Below are 22,038 nucleotides of genomic sequence, written 5' to 3' on the forward strand. Positions count from 1 at the left end.
GTACATCTCAGATCAATTACTGGTTATAATAAAACATACACTGACATTGAACATTTCCAAAATAAGGTTACCCAATTTGAGATTTTCCAAAAGAAGATGAAAACCCCAATCCCTCTAAAAATACAGAAAACAGCTGAGAAACTGAACATTCCAAAAATTTCTATTCTAGACTTTATCAGCCAGAAATCATGTAATGCTCTAGAGACAAGATGTAGAGACAATGCCAAGAAACATGAGTTTCTTTTAGAAATTGCCATAACATCTTTGGGGCATGACTTGATCTGCATCATCCTTTATTACATGCCTCGTATATCGAACGTCACACGCTCCATAGGATTTAATGGTAACTCGTCGATGACGTCGCAGGCAGCATGGTCATCATTGGACTGAAAGTGAACTGGAACTATTTTCAACTTGGCAACTGTTTGTGTAAAAATGTTGAATTTCATGTTTTGCACAGGAAATCTGGTTTTGGAAAATTTTGCAGAAAAAAAACATTGATAAACCGCATAACAGTAGTTTAAATATATCATTGCGCCATTCGATGATGAAAATCGTTCCATTGTTAATGGATTTTCGTCTAAGATGGAAATAAAGCATTGGATTATCATTTGCCAATAAATCTAAATATTTTGAGTGAAAACTGTGTAAGACAGGCATGCAATAAAAACATTTTAGCCCAAACATGGGACTATGTACCCTCTGGGCAGCAGACCATTTGCCCTCCTTACGTCGGGCAAATGGTCACCCGCCCTCGGGCACATACTACCAATTTTGAGCTATAATATATAATATACACTCCAAGCTGACTCTTTCAGTGAAACACCACTCACCTTCTCAAGATCCCTTAATGTCTGCTGTCTTTCTGTCAGTTTTCTTATGCTGAGAATTATCTTATTACGGGCACCTTTTGTTACATTCTGAAACAACACAAATAACCAAATTAGACACATGAACTGGACCAAGATGTGTTCCACCTTTTTTGGCCCTGAAGTTGTATTTGTGCACTGAGCCCTGATGTCCATGTATATCAATCTGTCAATCAACCAATCTCTGTGCCTGCCTTTGCAGTTATTCTGTCTCTCTCTTTGACCATCTTGTAAATTCTAGTCTCATTTTAAGTCATTTATCTATTATATGCTTGTACTAAGCTATGTCATTTATGACTTGGACGAAGAGACTGGCATGTTAACTATTTTTCCTTTTCAGTGTTGCTATCATGACTGCTGGTGTACTAGTATCAACACATACAGCTGAGACACTGCAATTGCAAGACAGTATAGTACTCATGACTTTCTAAAAACATAGGGCCAAAGTCCCTGAAGCTACTATAGACATGGATACAAAATTAAGTATTCCCTAACTGTATGAAATTATCTCACTAAGGTCAAGCTTTACGTCATAAAAATACAGCATATCTGTCAGGTATAAATAATCTTAAGCTGGTTATTTTCATCCTAACCAACCACATTTTAACTTTCAAATTAACATTGTAAGTAAGTTCTGTTGAATAAGTTGAGACTGTACTACTCAGAGAAAGCACACTGAAGAGACAAATGTTTGAAACTTAAGAAGTTCAAGGTCATCAAAAGCATTGTATGGAGTCATGTAACACTTTCATTGCACTGTTTACACAGATTGCATAATTGCTATAAATAGCACATGAGGAATCTTACAGCCCAGCTTTACCATAAATACCGTATCACTTTGACCACTCTATTTTTTTCCTCAAAAAGTAATTTTATTTTATCCTCAGCAAGTCAACCATACATGAAAATTAGAACTTTCTCTATCTCTATTTATTTGACCACCCTATCATGACAAACTATTGCGAGCAATTTCTTTGAGATAACATACAGGGCACAATAAATGACGGTTCAGATATGTCAAAGTTGGGATTCAGGAAAGTTACCTTTACATGTTTTAATCCTCTAAGATGGTAAGCATTTCACTATGTACTGTCAAAAAAGTTGAACTTTCTGATAATTCTACACTAAAATTATTTGGCTTTGATGATTATTCAATTATTTAAAATCATATTAATTATTTTTTCTGGGTGAATTGATAGGATTTATACAGTACAAGAATAACATACAATGTAAGTCAAATTTTGACCAAAAATGACAAAAAAATTCCTTAAAAATACACATTTGCATATTTCATCACAATTTGAACAAATCTAAGTTGGGTGTCCCTAGGGACCTGTATACCAAATAACAAAGCTGTCTGACCAGCGGTTATGAAGAAGAAGGTTTTTTACCAAAAACGCCTTTTTTGGCATTAATTTGCCTATTTTCAACATTATCAAAAAAATAAAAAAAACAGTTTCTCAAAATCATATTCTTAATCTACACAACAAATATCAAATCAGTAAGTACTGCGGTTCTCAAGATATTTGAGTGGACGGACGCCTCACAAACGGACATACATACATACAGCAGTGTTTCGCTGCCGCTCGCCAAATCGCAAATGCGAGAAAAAAGTAGCGTTTGGCGAGAAGATTTTGGCAAAAGTTAGCCAAACTTGCGAATCGAAAATTGCACTATGACGTCATCACTTTGTCTGTCCGCGCGCACATCGATGTCCTGCATTCAACTTGAGACGTCATGCTTATCTCTCTACATCCCCGACCTTATGCGTCAGGAGATCCTATTTGTAACACATACAGTATGAATAAATTGTAACGAAATAACTCACAAATTAATAGTACCGCATGTATATCATGACTAGTTGACTAAAATGTTGCGAAGTTTTGGGTTTGACTACGCGAAATGTGTGATAACTCCGTGCAGTGACAGCCATGTCATCGTCAACACTGAAGGATCGTAGTGACTGTGAAACTAAGCAAAAACGGCAAACTTTCCTTTTTGACTTTGGCTGCTCCACCAATATGGGGGGAACCACCCCTACAACACACATTCTACGCGCAAGTAAAGCTATGAAATGGAAAGAAAGATTATGATCAATGTACGAAAGTCGACCGTGAATTTGGAAAGGAAGGTAGCGGCATGCATGGTCAAAAGCATACGCATGGCATTTTTTAGAACGTAGAGCGAGTAAAGGCACACCTGAATAGCGAAACTGTTCGTGGTGTATTGCTGCCAACAAGAAAATACCTTTACTGGCGTTAGAAACTTGTGTGAATTGGCTTCCTTTAATATAAATTCGCGACAATTTTCAGTGTATCATGGACCGTGGTGTATTGTGACGTGACATCGGACTTTCAGAGAAGGCGCTCGCTCGTCCGCTGAGTCGCCTAGTTCCGCATTCACATCGTGCAAATACGCTAAGTCTTGTCGCGATATTTGAGCATTTAACTTGATCGTCAGTGAAACAAAAAGATGTTTCTCCATATCAAAATGGTATATATTTGATATTTTACGGTTCTGTTTACATAATAGACGTGAACATTTGGATTTATGATCCGTGATTTCCGCGATCCATGGCAAGCTTGCTGTGAATACACACTGACGTCTTTGATGATGACCCCTGACCCGAGCGCCATTGATACGCTGTGCGCTGTCCGAGCGCCGAGCTTCGCTTGCTAAACTTCAAGCGTAAAGCAAATGTATTGGAAGTCTAAAAAAATGCACATATTTCTCAAGTCTGAGAGCATTTTACTTTCGAACTGCTACGAGAATGGATATCTGATTCGTTTGAAAAAACTAGTATGCTGAACCAGGTTTCGTGCCGTTGTCTGTAGCGATATGTACAGTATCGCACGATAGCGATTTCAGCCTTCAGGTTTGTTACTGAATATAGTTGCATATACGCCTATTAAACTTTGGACAAGTGTCACTCGCGTGGTGTCGCTTGAAATTCGGACAAATTTTATGTTGTGTATGTGTGGCTGATGTTGGCACCTTGTAATCTGAACCATAAATTGGTGTTACTTTTAGTATCCATAGTAGCACTAACAGGGTTTATTTCCGTCATTCTTACGGGAAATGCAGACAAATATATATTTTTGCATATTAATGAGAGAGAAATGACGTCATTTGTGATCAGTGGTATCGGCTTGGCTAATTGAATATCTGGTTTGGCGAATAATTTTTTAGGGCTTCTAGCCAAATTTGCTACAAGATTTTGGAACCCAGGGGAAACACTGTACAGACTGACGACGGACGCCGGACGGATACCCATCCCAATAGCTTCTATAGACTATAGTCTATAGTAGCTAACAACAATCAAAGAAACTGTCCAATAACAAAACTACTCCACAAGAAGTTCTGTGATCTTAACAGCTATGTAAAAGAAGGGTAGTTTTCTTACCCTAGCTTCAAGCTTTTCTTCAGTCAGTGTCATCATTTCTTCATAAGTCATTTGTTGGAACAGTGCTGAATATTTATGCAGTCTCAGACTCTTCAACCATGCCGGTACATCTACAGAAACATCACACATACAATGTACAATCTGGACATCTACAGAAACATCACACATGCAATGTACAATCTGGAGAGCATTTGAAAGCAAAAGCTGCATTCAAGGGGTATCAGTTTTTGAAGTGGACAGCCAGCCAGCAGCCAGATACCCAGCTATACATACCATATAAACATACATGCATACACACAGACATACATATATACATACACAAATACATACATACCCTTACCGAAAATTATTTCTACTGCAAATTTGCCGTAAGTTTGCTGCAAATATGCAGCAAGCATATAGCTTGCAGGAAGGAGTTGCAGAAGTTTGCAGGTAGATGTGACCCTCCTGCAAACCCTTAAGTCAGTTTGCAGCAAATTTGCGGTAAACGACTAAGTTGCTGCAAATTTGCGGCAAACCAGATTATTGCTGCAAATATGCAGCAACACATGATTGACATATTTCCCACTATTTCATTACCAGGGAGTACACACTACACACTGAATACTGTTGCACTTCGTGATCAGTCATGTGTAAGCAACATAAAATTGATCTTTCATTTATATTTTATGTTCATTTATTTCATAACAGACAATCCACTTTTTAAATTATAATAACTGGTAATGCTAGATAATGAACAGCTTCAGTTATGCTGGTGAAAGCATTGCATGGATATAGAGTGCATCTATAGTATATACTGTAGTGACATGATGTAATAAAAGTGCCCTTTGACAATCTGGTTGGGTAAATTATGGTTGGATCGAAAACTGAATTTTTAGGGAAACAAATTTTTGAAACAGGGACTTGTCTGTCTTGCAAGTTACACCCTGTATTTTCTGCGAATGATACCAAATGCAAACAGTTTCGAACGAAATTTGCGTTTGATGATGGTCTGTAAGGACACGTCGTAGACTTTTGTTACTGCAAATCTATACAGTAATGTTTCCGCTACTACCTCCAAGCAGAGTAGTGGCTGTGCTCCAAGCTATTCATCCCATCAATATAGTACATGTATACGGTACGTACAATGCACTGCAGCTTACAGTCTGTCCCATCGATGCCGCTGACAAAATCTCGCCTTCTGATAACATGGGTCGAGGTAAAAGGCTTTTGTCAATGTTTTCAGCGTTAGAGTTATATTGCGGAGCACAAATTTGAGGTTTAGGATTACACTCCATCCCGAGTCCCTGTACGAAAATTCAATGCGCTACTTCACCAACGTCCAACACGTCCTGTGTATCAGCTGCGAGCAGCCGACATGTTCACACTCTCCGGTCACGGTTCATCAAGGTCAATTCGCGCATTGATATTGATTCTTCGTGCTGAAAGAATTTTTACTCTCTTTTTAGTCTTTCTATAATAAAAATAACCATTTTCATTAAACTAATAAATTAAATGCTATATTAAGTATGAAATATAACGGATTGGTGCAGATGTAGAGTCAATTCCAGCATTTAAAAACGGGACTACATTATCAATCGCGTAATGATTTATAGATCGCACTTCCGTTATCGTCATGAGGCTTGATCGGCGCGAAGTTAGATTTTAGTACCATCGGCCAGTGTCGGCTGCGTACTTGTGATCAGGGAGTTATCTAGTGGACAATTTCGTGATCTTTCTATGGAATCGCCAGCCAAATGATATCACATAGTTGCAAAAACGTGTATACAGTACCAGGGACAGGCGGAGTTCTAAATTTGTGAACGCGAGCGGCAGTAAAGATGCCGACTATATTTTCTGAGTACGGTATTTACACACAGCACGGTGAGACCTGCAACCGGACCGGGAATCGTCCAGCGTCTGCGAGCCGTTCAGAAATGTAAGTCATGTACCGTTCGTCTGTACATCGATCGCTATAATTATGTTCTGTAATCGTTGTATTGCAATCTTTACCTAAAGATAAATTTTCGTTGAGTACTGATTCATACTGAATTCACTTTCGTTTCACAGTTACTCACAGTAAGTGCTGAGATTTTTGCAGATTGTCGCCGTCGTGTATGTAAACAACATACGGCGAGTTGTCTGCTGTCGGACATTTTAATCATTATTAATTTAATTTCGATCATGAATATTTATGCATTTTCTGCTTCAATTTTTCAACGGGATGTTGTCTCATTTTCAAATAATTATCGATTTCTTTCATGAAATTTACAATGTTTGGTCAAACGGTAAAGACTTACACTCTTCCCTGAACGATTTATATTTTTCAGAATCCATTGCTGGTACACTAAAGGGACAAGAAATTCAGAGAACAGAAAGCCAAATCGCAGCCTTTGACAGTAATGTAAATTTTACATGAAACTTCTCAAGTCAAAGAAAATCTTGACATGATCATGACACTTATGTGGCATGAAATGAACATGGCATATAAAATAAATTGTACCACAATTGAATTTAACCTTTTTTTCTCTGTCATCTTTTTGTTTATAATAACTTTATTTGCGATGACCATTGTTTCTCGTGAAACTGGTATTTCAGAGTTTAGTTGGATAAATAATATTTATATATTGGCCGACTGTGGACAGCACAAGATGTGTTTTATCCAACTAAACTCTGAAATACCAGTTTCACGAGAAACAATGGTCAGCGCAAATAAAATAATTTGCTGTATGGAGTTTGCAGCAAATTTTCAGTAACATTCAAATTAATTTGCCGCAAGTTTGCTGCCAGGATTGTGCCGCAAATTTGCTGCAAAGAGTTTGCAGCAACGTTGCGGCAGGGAGTTTGCTGCATATTTGCAGCAAGTTCACAAGAAATCTAATTTGCATCTGAAAAATGAACCACCCGCATATTTGCGGCAAATAGTTTGCTGCAAATTTACTGCAAAGCTTGCGGCAAATTTGCAGTAACAGTTTGCGGGAGGCCTAAAATTTCGGTAAGGGTACGTACACACACGTGTACACGCATGCATAATACAGTCAGTCATACAGACAAAGAGACAGACATACATACAGACAACAATCATCTGATGGATTACAATGGCTCCCATACTCAATATATATGTAGCAAATAGGAGCAAGAGATGATATTCTGGTTTGAAGCGGTGGATCATGGGGCAAATACTCTTAAAGCAACGTCTAATGCACTTTGAATGTATGGACTGAGAAAGAAACAAGTCAAGGCTATCTCAATAGGACTAACTACATGGATGAAAACAAATTTATAACTAGAAAGCATTTGCAAGCAAAAGCGAAGTTCCAGAGACCAGAGCAGCGGAAGAAACAAGAGAATGTGTGACAAAGATAGGTGCAGAATGAAAGAGTGCTTTGGATTTTAATATTCAGGGCTGATAGCAGTAAACACCATAATACAACTAAAAGCAAGGCAGTCCAGGGAATTACAGTACACAGATTACAAATGCCTACATGTACGGTAAAAACGCAACAGATACATACGGGGGCGACGACGCACGGAAATGTTTATCAGACGACATTCTCGCGAGCCAGAGCAATAATTTTCGCTCCGCTGACCTACGAAAAAATCAATCGCTTGACGGGTAGCGCTGAGTTGTTGCCGTATAGAGGCGTGTCATTTACGACGATGATCAGACGAGAGGAAACATCGGACCTAGGCCGTTGAAATTGAGCCACATGCATTTTCATTTGATTAAAAGCACAGACTAAAACAATTTTCATTGCTATGTCGCTGTTTTCACAAGATACTGACCATTTGATCTTGGAAAGTTGAGTTGCTTTTACATGCAGCCAACGCATGCCGGTGCATGACAGACAGTACGTTCACTATGAATGCCTAGCTCTGCATGGCAGGGCTGTGTGTTACCGGCATTAAACGGCCTCCCACCACAGCCCCGCAGACTGATATAGGAAAAACCGCTGGTGGCTCCTCAGAAATACGGCGGGCAGTTTCTCCGCCAAAACAGCCGATTTTGAGTCCAAATTTTGCATTGATCAACGTTTTCGAGCACACCCACCCCGCCTAGGTACACGATGTGCCCAGCCCGCGCTTGTAAACTTATGGAAAAGCTATTTTTCTGTCTCTGTGCGAGCGAGGCGATCGATACGCCGCCATGTTGTTTCATGAGCATTCGGGCGAAACAGTATAGCGCCACGTACGGCGAGTATTTAGAGAAAAATAAAATCAAAAACAACAAAAACAAAGCGAAATAAAGCTAGAATTATTAATAACTGAACGCAATATGATAGTTGAGCAATGCCAAATAAAAATAAATAAATATCAAACAAGAAATGCCCGTACAACCCGTCCGAGCTGAGCGATGACGTCATAAGCGTGTCGCAATGCATTCTGGGTAATTAAGGTAAAATTTGTGTATAGCATGTTCTATGGTAGTAATACCGGAAATAGAGAAAGAAAGAAAGAAAGAAAGAAAGAAAGAAAGAAAGTGAGCAAAAACTAACAGTTCCAGAGCTGGTCTCTGGAACAAATTTATAATTATAGTTCTATAGGAAAGCTGTACATCACAGGGGTTCCATAAATTAGTCATATGTAAATCCACATTATTGTAAAGCAGATACATGCATACTAAAGAAATGGCCATTTTGACGTGTTTCCTATTAATGAGTAAAGTTGCTTTTATTTGGTACTTGCATGTTCATTTGAATGTGCATTTCTACCATATTGACATAATCTAAGTTTGGTTGTCTTCTCACTTCATGATAATAGTACAAAGTAATTCTTTAGAAAAGATCACAAATTGAAGAAGTTGCCCAAACTTATCATGATGGAACAAAACTTTGAATACAAAGTGCCATTTAATCTCTGTATTTTATTGTATGATTCAATGTTTATTACCTTTCATACCACTTCCTTCTTCTAAGAATGTATTTCTAGTCGATGAAGTGTCTTCTGTCATTGGTTCTCCAGTACTCCCTATACTACTCTGAGGTGAAAGTGGAGCATGTTCATTTGTGACAGAGTTGCCTCGTCCCACATCTTCTGTTGAAACCCACGTGTCAATGGGTATTCCACCTTGTGTTGACATGGGGGGAGTCAGAGAGTTGCTTCGTTTATTGCGTGATGGAGGTACTAGAGAATTTCCACTTGTACCTGAACAGAATCAATAAGTCAATTAGAGATGTCCATTTTTACTGGCCAACCTGCTTTGTCATATTATCATCCTCACTGAAAATAAACATAGATTATGTATGTAGAGCCAAGAATAATTTTAATATTTCAATGATAGCAGCTTACAGCTGGATTTATCAGTGCTCAATGCAAACAGAAAACATTTGAAAGCTGCTTGAACAGCACTATTAGAGGTGAACATGCTTGACATCAGCAATGGAAAATTGGCTAAAGGAAATTTGCATGAGCAAATGTTATCATTGTTTGAATATTAATTAATGAGGTCATCCCTAGCAACCAAAAAAGCAAAATTTAATTGCTATCTAATTTAACCCTTTCACCACCATGGTTTGTCCCAAATCCATTGTTTTCTATGGTAAAGGTGGACCTGTATACAGGGAACTGGGGGTGAAAGGGTTAAGAAAAAACTTTGTAGCAGAAAATTCAGGACAATATATACAATAATTTTCTAAAAAACTGACAAAGGAAAATGATGTGCTAATTTTAATACGCTTTACTAGGGGCACCTCTGAAAAGTCAGGACGGCAGTAACAGAAAAAATGTCTAGACCAAAAATGAAGAAAAATTACTCCTGAAAGTTTGCATATTCAAATTGCTTGAGTGTCTGAAGAAATCTATGACAGGTATACCTAGGGGATTTGTAGGCATACTGGTGATAGGAAAGTTTTTTGACCTCTGGAAGAAATGTAAATTTGACACAGAAACAACAAAGGAAGCATGACATGGGACAATCCATCTACCAATCTGATAAACTCCATGTCACTCACGGATGAGCTTATACTGTAGCAAGGAGTTCACACAGCAAGAATTAGTTTGTCACCTTCAGTATGATTTTTATGCTAAATTCATCTCCTATCATTCAGGCAAGTCTGTATCAACAATTTAGTCACCACTATTATCCCGTGCAACAGTCTCAGAACCTTTCACCATACATGACAAAATGTCAAATTTTTTAGCTGTGTACATTACCATATAACTGGTATGTACTAGTCTCTTTTCATCTGTACACTATCCTTTGTGTAATTATTTTGAAAATTCTAAAAGCTGTCAGTCTGTGCCGACATTGGCAGAGGATGTCTGCTGCCACGTTCGTATGTGACCTTTTGATGACCTATGCCTAATTCTTAGTACAGCAATGGCATTTACATACAATACACGCTATATATACAAACAGTCTATGTACACGTACACATTTAACTTTTGATCATACAATGAAACTGAAAGGTTTTTTGATCTGTCTTGTAACGTTAATATGATAAACACAGAGAATGCAGTAAAAAACTGTGTAAATGAATTGCTACAATTTGCTGACAATCAACATCATGCATAAGATATATATGACTTTTACTGGTTAAAGAACATATCCTTGTGCAATTTCTCTGCAAAATGACTTAATTAACCCCAAAACAACTAAACTTTACATGCTAATTTTACCATCAACTATATATATATATGTGAATGAACTCATCTTATAAAATTAAAATTTGAGTGAGAGAAATACAATGTTTGACCAAAAATGAGAAAATTGCCCAAAACAGTTGCATGCGAAAGATTTCTGGATGAAATTGCAGAAAAAATCTTCAAATTTTATACTGGCAAACTTTTTGCTAAATTAGAGCGTCCTCAGGTAAATATTTAGGAAGTGCAAAAAGCATTCAAACTTTTATACTTGGGGTTTTAATTTTTCAAACACTTTCAGAGTATCAGATTTGTTTTACAAATGTCTCATCTAACACCCATGATGCATCTCAACATCCAAAGAGGAAAGAAAATTGATTTATAGAAGGCACAGGTAGGACAGCTATGTCATCCGGTGATATATTCAATATACAACCCAATGGTGTTTTCTACAGGAGCTATGAAGCATATGATTTTAAGGCTTGAGAAAATTTGCAAAATCACATAACTGCAGGTCTTTCTATGAACATGGACACATCAACTGAAAGCCCCAAAATCAATTCTCATAAGGAATACAAGTGAGCGAGGGTGTTTTAACAACAATGACGTCAAAACTGGCCCCATTTCATGACTTCAAATCAGGTCAATGACTTCCAAACTGGCTATAATTTATGACTTCAAAACGGCTCTGTTTCATGACTTCAAAACTGGCCCATGACTTCAAAACTGGTCCTATTTCATGACTTCAAAACAGGTCAAAGACTTCAAAACTGGCTGTAATTTATGACTTCAAAACGGCTCTGTTTCATGACTTTAAAACTGGCTGTATGTCATGACTTCAAAACTGGCCCATGACTTCAAAACTGGCCATATTTTATGACTTCAAAACTGGCCCTATTTCTTGACATGACTACAAGAGGCTATGCATGAGAATAGGACTTTCCATAGATACTGAACATACATGCATTCAGCACATGATGCATAGAAATAGTTTACATTATGCATTCAATATACACTATTGATCTTAAATTCACATATTACAACAGAAATGATATCTGAATATGACTTGAAAATATTTCATGTTTCTTGTATAATTGTTAAAATGCCAAAAGTAGACTTGATCAGTGAGACGCGGTATCATCAATGACACTGTACCTTTATCAATGGCTGGCACTTACCTGCTTTGTTTGTGAGTTGGGCAGATAGGTTCATTGCAGGTGGGGCTGATAATGTAAGTTGCACTGGCGGATGAGAACGAACCATGCCATCACTCTCACTGATTCTGTGTCCAGGTACCAAAGTAATTGTCTGTTCTGTATTTTCACAAAGCCCACTGCTTGAGTCTCCAAAATTCCTCCAACCATTGGTTTTGCTGCAGTGTACATATTGATGTTGGACATTGTGATCGAAGCTATTGACTTGAAGTCCTGAAGGAATGGAACCGCCGGCAGTTGGATCAGAACACAAATTCCGTAATTGTGGATGATGGTAACTGCTACTTGTGCACTCATCCAGATGTGTCAGCCACTGTGTCAGTGAAGATCGCTCATCTTCATTTAAAGCTGGATGGATGACAGAGTAGGATAACAGCTGTCTGCTTTCCTCCAAGTGGATGCTATTCTCTATGGAATGACGCAGTATTTTGGGAATCAATTCTAAGTACCTGGTCTTGGCATCATCATTGCCAGGATGAAGTAGTGGTAAATGTCCCAATAACTGAGCCACAGCATTCTCCTTACTTTCATTACCCAAACTTGATATATACCCTGAAGGAAAATATGAATAACCAATTACAAACTGGCTGCAACAAACCTTTTCAGTGTGTAAAGACGTCTGAAAAAGGTTCATTTTTGTGATGTCACTATACAACAGATGCTAGCAAAGAATGTATAACAACGCAAGGTTTTCACCCTTTGCATGCTAATACATGTACATATGATTTGTTAAGATCAGAATTGTTCTTGTATGCTCAACAAATGTTTGAGCAGTTTACACCTCTGTGTGTCTCTGAATGCTTGACAATTGTTTGAATCATGGAATGACTGTTTGCCAAGGGTCCTGTTCTTTGTTCTCAAAGTGATTTTTTCCTATAATCTCAAAGTTTAAATATACATACACTATGTTAACAAGCTAAATATAAGCTAATGATATATAAAATAAAAATTATGAAAAAAATCATCAAAAGTTAAGAGTTACTGGCTCTTTTACAATCAAATCAAATGGGTAACTTTTGAAATCCAAGAAAGACTTTCATGACCCCCATGTCATATCGCTGTGATGATGAAAACAGAATATGATGTAACCGAAAAAGATTTTTTCTTGGAACTTAATAAAATGAGTCAGTGTTTCCCCTGGGTTCCAAAACCTTCTAGCAAATTTGGCTAGAAGCCCCCAAAAATTTATAGCCAAACCAGATTTTCAATTAGCCAAACTGTGTAACGATTCGGAAGTAGTGGTAGAATACGGCATATGATGAAATAAATAAAATGGTCAAAATGATGTCTAGTATTTGAAAAGAACTTTATTTAACTGTCACTTTAACAATATTTATGTAGATATACTGTATTTAATACAGTTCAGAACATACAAAGTTATCTACAGTTTTCAATACAGGGCAATCAAATCATCCGGGATCCAGTTTCTATGAAAGAACTCTGCTGGATCATGATGTACAGTCTACTGATCATTCATTCTGTTTCTTTTACAGGCATATCAAGACTAACAATTACGTCTTCCATATCTTTCAGCTGTGATGTCAACCTTGTCAATCCTTCATCAATTAAAACTTCATTATCCAATGTGTCATCTGAATTTTTAGGGGCAGATTTCTGTTGGATAATTATGCGCCTTGATTTTGCATTTACCCATTCCTGAAATACCATCGGCAATTTGCCCTCAAATAAAGACAGAGGTGGTCCTTCAATTCTGACCATCATCAATTTACTCACATTTTCAATATGTAACCTATTTCTGCTGTCAGTCTTAATTAAATTAAGCTGACTAAATCCTCGTTCTGCTTCTACAGAAGACATTGGTATGGTTAAACACACAACTAATAGGTTATACATGTTAGGGAATTCAATGAATAGCTGGTTGGAGTGCATGAACAAACACAATTCCTGCATGGTCATATTATTACAACGCCTGGCTACCATTGCCTTAAAACATGACCATTCATTTTGTACATCAGAGTTTAACAATGGCTTTCCATCTATCTCACAGCCATCATAAAACTCACACAATTTCTGTATGTTATGAATACCATATTGGTCATATTTCTCAGGTAAGTTCCTTGGGTTCATGACAGTGAACATGCTGAGAACATCGCCATCAGGATATCGGGAAGAAATGTTACTCACCAATGCATCAATAAAGTCTGCTGTTATTTTCTCTACAGCTGATTTTTGTTCACTAGTATAAACAAATGTATGTTGACCATAGGTGATGTTATCAGCTGTATTCTCTGACACAAGGGCAATAATCTTCTGGTAATTGGATCCAGGATTTGTTTTCAGTGACATCAAAGCAGTGACAGTATTTTGAACACTATCATTAAGATGAGAGTAGTCTAAATCAGACTTTTGGAAGGTCAGACACATAATGTTGAGGAAATACAGAGCATCTGCAAGAAAGTGTGTAACAGCCAAGAATTTGTAGTTACAAATGGCTTTAAGAAGGCCTGGTGCTGTTAAGTTTCTACCACCTTGTTCTTTGTCATCTAGCAAACATGTGATCAGAGCATCTAAATTCTTAACAATGGCATCAACTGAGCCATGAAAGGACAGCCATCGAGTGAAAAATACCTGCTTAAATTTCCTCTCTGCCAAATTGAAGATGCTCTGTATTTCTCTCAATTTGTGTGTATGGTTGGCTGAGTAGTGGTAGTACTTATAAATACTATTCAAAATCTCTTGATAACTACCCAGATATACAACTTTATCAGCAGCTTGGCTACTGGCTAGTGCCAGTCTGTGTGCTACACAGTGAACAGCTATCACATACTTATTTACATCTTTCACTCTTTTTGTTACTCCTGACTTTGCCCCAGTCATCACTGAGGCTCCATCAGTGCCAAGCCCTAGCATCTTATTCATATCAATATTTTTTGATGCAAGAATATCAACAATCGCCTGATATACAATCTCTGCAGTGCCACCAGGCAAACCATGCAGTTTAATAAAATGTGTTTCCAGTGCACCAGCATGTACAAACCTGATGTAAGCTACAATGCATTTTTCCACTGAAACATCCGTCGATTCATCACAAATGAAACCAAAACACAAAGATTCCTTTAACTTTGAAATGATCTCACATTCAAGCACATTAACTATTGCTTGTAATATGCCATAAAAAGAACTACTGTGTTGATAGTTAGTGCGTTCATCAACATTTAACCTTCCTAGGTCTTGACACCCCTGCAATTTACAGAGTTCAATAAGGCTGCTATACTTCACGTTGCTCACGTTTTCTTTGGCTTAATTGCCAGTATGCAATTCGAATGGCCGGCAATACGGCTTTCGCTGCCTTCGATGCTTGTTTCATCAATGATGCTTCGATCCCTACACTGTCACTCCGTACGGTTTGACCAACATCGCGGGCGTGTCTACTTTGTCGATCCATTGAAAATTTATGATCTTGTGTTTCCTCGTGTTTTTTTAATCCGTCTTTTCTGAAATACGTGCACCCTAAATCAATAAAATGAAGGAGATATAACAAACACCTTTATTGATAATTCCCAATCACTCGACGCAAAAACGTACGTACATATTCACGCACTAACTTCAAGTTCCTCGACCCAGTGGCCAGATCGACAATATACAATGAAGAAACATTTCGGCATTGTTTCCTCCGTTGACTCAGAAATGATCCAATCTCTTAGCAGTTGTCATTGAAAAGCAAACTACTCTAAGACCTGGGAAATGTTGGCAGATATTCAGATTGTGGAGTTCAGTTGATTAATTTTAAACGCGAACACTACAGCCGCGATGTACGCTGAGCTGTCCTTGATCCACGCTCAGGTCAGGGGTCATCACCACAAACCAATTAAAGCACAGCGAGCGCTGCGTGAATCGCGCCACTGATATCGAAAATTTCAAGTCTATTACGAAAACAGAACAATAAAATATTACATATACACCTTTTTGATGTGGAGAAATAACTTTCTGTTTCACTGACGGTCAAGCTAAATGCTCAAAGTATGAAGTACCGTGACAAGGGTCGTGCTATCGAAGTTCATTTTTGCGTCACAGCGCCGTGAAAACAAATAATTGAAGTTCGGATTTTTCAACCATCAAACCAATATTCAAAGTTTTAATATACATAAATGATATAAATTTTAGTTCTGCTTTTTTTACCACACAATTTCTGTATCATTTGCTCTTCTGTATCGTATGATCTCTCATTCACCTCGCTCGGATCGTATGCGTGACGTCACTCCGCGGTCGAGAATATGAATGTGGAAATATGCCGTCTCTGACAGACGACCGCTTCCCTAACGAAATTGTCTATGACGTCACGTCGCAATACACTGGCAAATTCTCGCGATTTTTACTTTCAGGAGGCCAATAAACACAAGTTTCTAACCCTTACCATCAGTAAAGATATTCTTCTTGTTTGAAAGCAATGCACCACAGACATTTTAGATGTCCAGGAGTACCTTCCTCACTAGCACTCGGATTCTGACTACGTTCTAAACTATTAAGCCATGCGTATTCTTTGGACCATGCCGCTACTTTCCTTTCTAGGTCGACTCCCCTACTCTGATCATAATCCTTTTTCCATTTCTTAGCTTTTGTTGCGCCTGGAACCTGTGTTGGGGGAGGTTTCTCCCCCGTTTTGCTAGAGCAGCCGAAGTCAAAGAGGGAAGCTTGCCGTTTTTTCTTAGTTTCAGAATCACTATGGCCCTTCATGTTCACTGTCGACATCGTGACTGCCGCTATACAATGAGTAGGGCATAGCCGAGCCACAGGCACGCTCGCCTCAGCTGAGCTCAGGGCTGTCATCCGAACTTTGTAACATTTTAGTCAACTAGTTACCGTATGCATGTGAGCTACTTTGTTACTATTTTATTCATTACTGTATGTTAAACAAATGGACTATCACAGGACCCCAAACAGCTGGCACAGTCACAGAAACTTAGCATCGCGTCTGAAGGTGCATGCGCATGCACGACAGCGTGCGGACAAAAGATATGACGTCATGGTTCAGTTTTTGATTCGCAAGTTTGGCTAATTGATGCTAAAATCTTCTCGCCAAACGCTACTTTTTTCTCGCATTTGCGATTTGGCGAGCGGGCAGCGGAAACACTGTGAGTATGTGGCACCTAAAACACTCAAACATGGAAATAAGTGAAATAGGTATATCTTGACCTTTATCACAAAAAATAAGACAGCATTGTGCAAATTTTATCATCGTTTGCATAAAACACTAAGCAGACGTGCTTAGGAACTTGTGAACTAAATTTCAAAGCTGTTGGACTAGCTATTAATAAAAAATATGATGTTCTGACAAAAGAAAGAGACTGCTCAGAAATTTGCATGTGCAAATGTCATAATATTAATCATAATTTTCGCAAGTCAAAATTAAATCACTCTTAGGAACCTATCAATACCTTTGAAAGCTATTACACATTTTCAAGCAGTTGTGAACAATACATTTTCATAAAAAATGACAAAATTAGGCCAAATGTTTATGTATATAAATTTCTTCATAATTTGGATATATGTGTTAATCAGGTCATCCTAAAAACCTAAAATCCAAATCAAGACCTATCAGACAAGTTGTTCCCAAAGAGAAAACTTTTGCCAAAAAATATCCCAAAAATTCTAAACATTACAAATATACAAATTTTATGCTAATTTGAACAACTATTAAAGGAATTGTCCCTACCAACAAATACACCAATTATAATTGAAATAACTAAGTCATAAATGGAAATTTTGAAATTTATGTAAAACCATAATTATACATAATTTTTCCATGATTCTTGTAGCCACAGCCATGAGATTCCACTCAGTTCTGGATAATTATATCAACACTCTGGTCACATTTGGTGCTATAGTTTTTGAATAATGAGCTCCATAAATTTTTGCAGAGGCAGATGGACTGGTACACGCACAGACTGATATAGTGATGATGTTGCCCCACCCCCACCCCCTGGTGTACCTCGGGCATACAGGGGCTGATAAAAACCTAGCAAGAGTTTTGTTTTTGTTGTCATTTTAATGTCACTTGGTGCACTTGGTACACTAGAAAACATCAAAATTTTCATATGGAGGCCAAAACACTTCTATAGATGTCTTGATACAGAAGGACAGCACAAACCAATAGCTTGTCACAGCCCATTAAAATATGTACACTAATGAATATCTTCCTGTTAGGTTTCTAGACACTGTAGCCGATAACACGGCCAGTTCAACAGTCTGGTCATTATCTATATCACTACATTATACACCATGCATCGTTTTTTGATCATTAACTTTTGTCAAATAAATCCATTTTGGTATCACATTGTTCCAAATTTCAAAGGCTTAATGACAGTCTGTTATCCAGAGTGCAGTATGATTGGCATTGTCAAAGGTCATGGTTTCTTGGAAACAGTTAAAAATTTTTAATATTCAGTAAAAATTCTCCAGAAAAGCACCAAACTGACAATAAAACATCAAAGGTATATATATTAAAGTGTGCTTCACACTGAAAAGTTCATGACAAACTTTGAAAACTCTGCAATATGTTGAGGTAAAATTCATGTCAAGAACAATATTTTTTAATTAGTTTATTATGTATTTTAATGTTACAACTCAAGAGTTTGTTTAACCTGGTAAATGTCCAAGCTTGTTGTGGTAAACATTCAAGAGGTTAACTTATGTGGAGTTTATTTAAATTTTTTTGAAATTGCAGGTTCAACATTTCTCTCTCGACATTAAGACTTCTGTCTGACATGTTAAGGAACTGAGTTAACTTAGTATTTTGATGTTTCTACTTGATAAGTTAACAGACATCTTTTAATCAAATATCAGGGTCAGATTTGCCTGCAATCAAGGACTTTTAGTTTTAGACGTTTATTTTTTGGAAATTCTTTCTCAGGGAACGTGTACTGTGAGAGTAAATTATTAAATTTAACTTTCAATAATCTACACATAACATCTGTAACATGCCAAACAGAAACTACAGCTCCTTTTCATGTTGTCAATCAAGAATGCTAAATTTACTATCATGTATGACACTATCTGTTAATATACCTGGGTAACCGTTTAAAACAATTCACTGAAGCTGTCATAATTTAAACACAGATAATGCTTTCTATTATTTTTCACAGTATTTTTCATTGTTTTGGCTTGTTGACATTTAACAATAATTTTACCTATTGTTACATTGTTTCTGGTCTAGGCTAAAATTTTATCTTTTACCATTGTGTTGCTATTTTAATGATCACTTTTTTTTATTGTTGCCTTTTTTTGTTCAGTGCCTACGAACACTCTTGTGGATATATGGTGCTATATAATTATAAAAGTTCTTAATTATCATTATGATAGCAGTCTGCATGAGGTATCTGTACCTGTCTCAATGACACAACCATCAATGAGGTCTCTGTACCTGTCTCAATGACAGAACCATCAATGAGGTATCTGTACCTCTCTCAATGACAGAACCATCAATGAGGTATCTGTACCTGTCTCAATGACAGAACCATCAATGAGGTATCTGTACCTGTCTCAATGACAGAACCATCAATGAGGTATCTGTACCTGTCTCAATGACAGAACCATCAATGAGGTATCTGTACCTGTCTCAATGACAGAACCATCAATGAGGTATCTGTACCTGTCTCAATGACAGAACCATCAATGAGGTCTCTGTACCTGTCTCAATGACAGAACCATCAATGAGGTATCTGTACCTGTCTCAATGACAGAACCATCAATGAGGTATCTGTACCTCTCTCAATGACAGAACCATCAATGAGGTATCTGTACCTGTCTCAATGACAGAACCATCAATGAGGTCTCTGTACCTGTCTCAATGACAGAACCATCAATGAGGTATCTGTACCTGTCTCAATGACAGAACCATCAATGAGGTATCTGTACCTGTCTCAATGACAGAACCATCAATGAGGTATCTGTACCTGTCTCAATGACAGAACCATCAATGAGGTCTCTGTACCTGTCTCAATGACAGAACCATCAATGAGGTATCTGTACCTGTCTCAATGACAGAACCATCAATGAGGTATCTGTACCTCTCTCAATGACAGAACCATCAATGAGGTCTCTGTACCTGTCTCAATGACAGAACCATCAATAAGGTCTCTGTACCTGTCTCAATGACACAACCATCAATGAGGTATCTGTACCTCTCTAAATGACAGAACCATCAATGAGGTATCTGTACCTGTCTCAATGACAGAACCATCAATGAGGTATCTGTACCTGTCTCAATGACAGAACCATCAATGAGGTATCTGTACCTCTCTAAATGACAGAACCATCAATGAGGTATCTGTACCTGTCTCAATGACAGAAGCATCAAAAGCAGCTGTTAACTCTGTTTACCTAAAAAATAAGGAACAGGGACAGATATGAAAACGTTATGTAAACAGTGACAGACATTTTCATTTAGTTGTTGATTGTTATTCCCATGATTGTTTGTAAACCGGAAACCTTCAGATGAACACTTATGATTTCATCTGCTGTGATGAGTATCTTGGTTATTTGGAATAACAGTGTATGTACCACACGAATGAAATCAGACCAAGAATACCAAGATGTACACAGTAAGTGCAAGTACAAACCCTATAGAGATAGCAACTGATAGTTTTGGCATTTCAATTCTAGCAATGTCTGCTGAAATCCCTCTTGCTTCATCATGCACAGGATAAGCTAACAAAATTTACCATGGATAAGCTGTTACCAGGTTTTCTGTAGTTATTTCTCTAATTTGTATTGTCAATTAACTACCTTCAAATCGCATAAAACACAGTGTGATTTTGCAATACTTGTTGATATATGCCAATCCTCTGATTAGTTTGACCATTGTTTATACTTTTTCCGGAACTTGTAGAATGGAATGAATATTTATTATTTTGCATCTTTCCATGACAAAAGTCACCACACAGTTGAATAAAAATCCTAGAGTTGTCTGATGATATTTCATGAAATACACAATTACAGGTTACAGATGTCATCATACTTTACATAAATTGAAAACACTAACTTGATTGTGTACAACTTACTAATGTCAAGTTACAACAATATTTCATACCAAATGATGGGTACACTCTGTGTCCATAGTACAAACAGCTTGAATGGAATTACTGAAGCAAAAACCACATTGAAGGAATGCCTGAGAATATACAAACTTACATAGGAAAGGGCTGCCTTGCAGCTATATTGGTTGGTATCACAAAGCTAGGTAATGGCTCAGAACATGAACACTTTCATGACACAATAGCCAAAGCGTAGCCACATTGAACCATGGAACAACTTACATATAAACATAAGTGTAAACAAATCAGTTTATACATGTAAGTCATGTCTGAGTAATTGCTGATCTATATAAAAAAACTTTTGAAAGCAAATGACCAAATACATTGTATTGGATGATTTCAAAAAAACAAGAAGCATGCACAGCCTTCTCAACGCACATTGACACTGTGTGAAGTTTGAATGAAATCTGTTTGGCCACGTCCTTGTTATGGTGCTGCATGTGTATGGCTGTTCTAAAACAGAAGTTACAAAATTAAAGTTTAACATGGTTTTTAAAATTATCAATTGTTCACTCATGCATTGTTTTAATCCCATTTTCCTTGTTCTCTAAATACCCTTCCTTTTATTGGTTTCCACATATGATAACCCCCCTATACTAGTTGAGGGGCTTGTTTTTGCATTGTTCTACCACAAGCGTAAAGTTGGCATCATTCTCATCCTTGTCCTCAGCCTCAGGTGACCTTTAAAGTTGACACTGAAAATGACACACTCAGCGTCAGCTTCAGCGTCATATCCGAAGATTGCAGAAGTTACCTGATGACGAATAAATGATAAAATTCGCCCAGAACATAAAAAATAACAACTCCATTCTTTCACAACTTTCTTATCAATCGTAAAACTGGTTGGCAGGTAATATTTTATCGGGAAATTATCTCATAAAGACTAGTTTTTTGGTAGTGTCCATAATTTTCAGTCCATGATCCGTGGGTGTGTCTGT

The 22,038-nt window shown here is 37.5% G+C and overlaps 1 protein-coding gene across 1 annotated transcript in view; it reads right to left on the reverse strand.

Annotated features, from left to right (window-relative positions):
• Positions 1-22,038, reverse strand: part of LOC139150490 (protein Smaug homolog 1-like) — a 45,284-nt gene that overhangs the window by 18,796 nt on the left and 4,450 nt on the right. The window contains exons 2-5 of the mRNA XM_070722882.1: positions 12,012-12,599; positions 9,142-9,396; positions 4,273-4,382; positions 834-920 (exon numbers count right to left, since the gene is read on the reverse strand). Coding sequence (XP_070578983.1) covers positions 834-920; positions 4,273-4,382; positions 9,142-9,396; positions 12,012-12,599 — 1,040 coding nt within the window. The remainder of the gene's footprint in view (positions 1-833; positions 921-4,272; positions 4,383-9,141; positions 9,397-12,011; positions 12,600-22,038) is intronic.

The sequence above is a fragment of the Ptychodera flava genome, chromosome 14, assembly GCF_041260155.1.
Source record: "Ptychodera flava strain L36383 chromosome 14, AS_Pfla_20210202, whole genome shotgun sequence".
NCBI classification, from domain to species: Eukaryota; Metazoa; Hemichordata; class Enteropneusta; family Ptychoderidae; genus Ptychodera; species Ptychodera flava.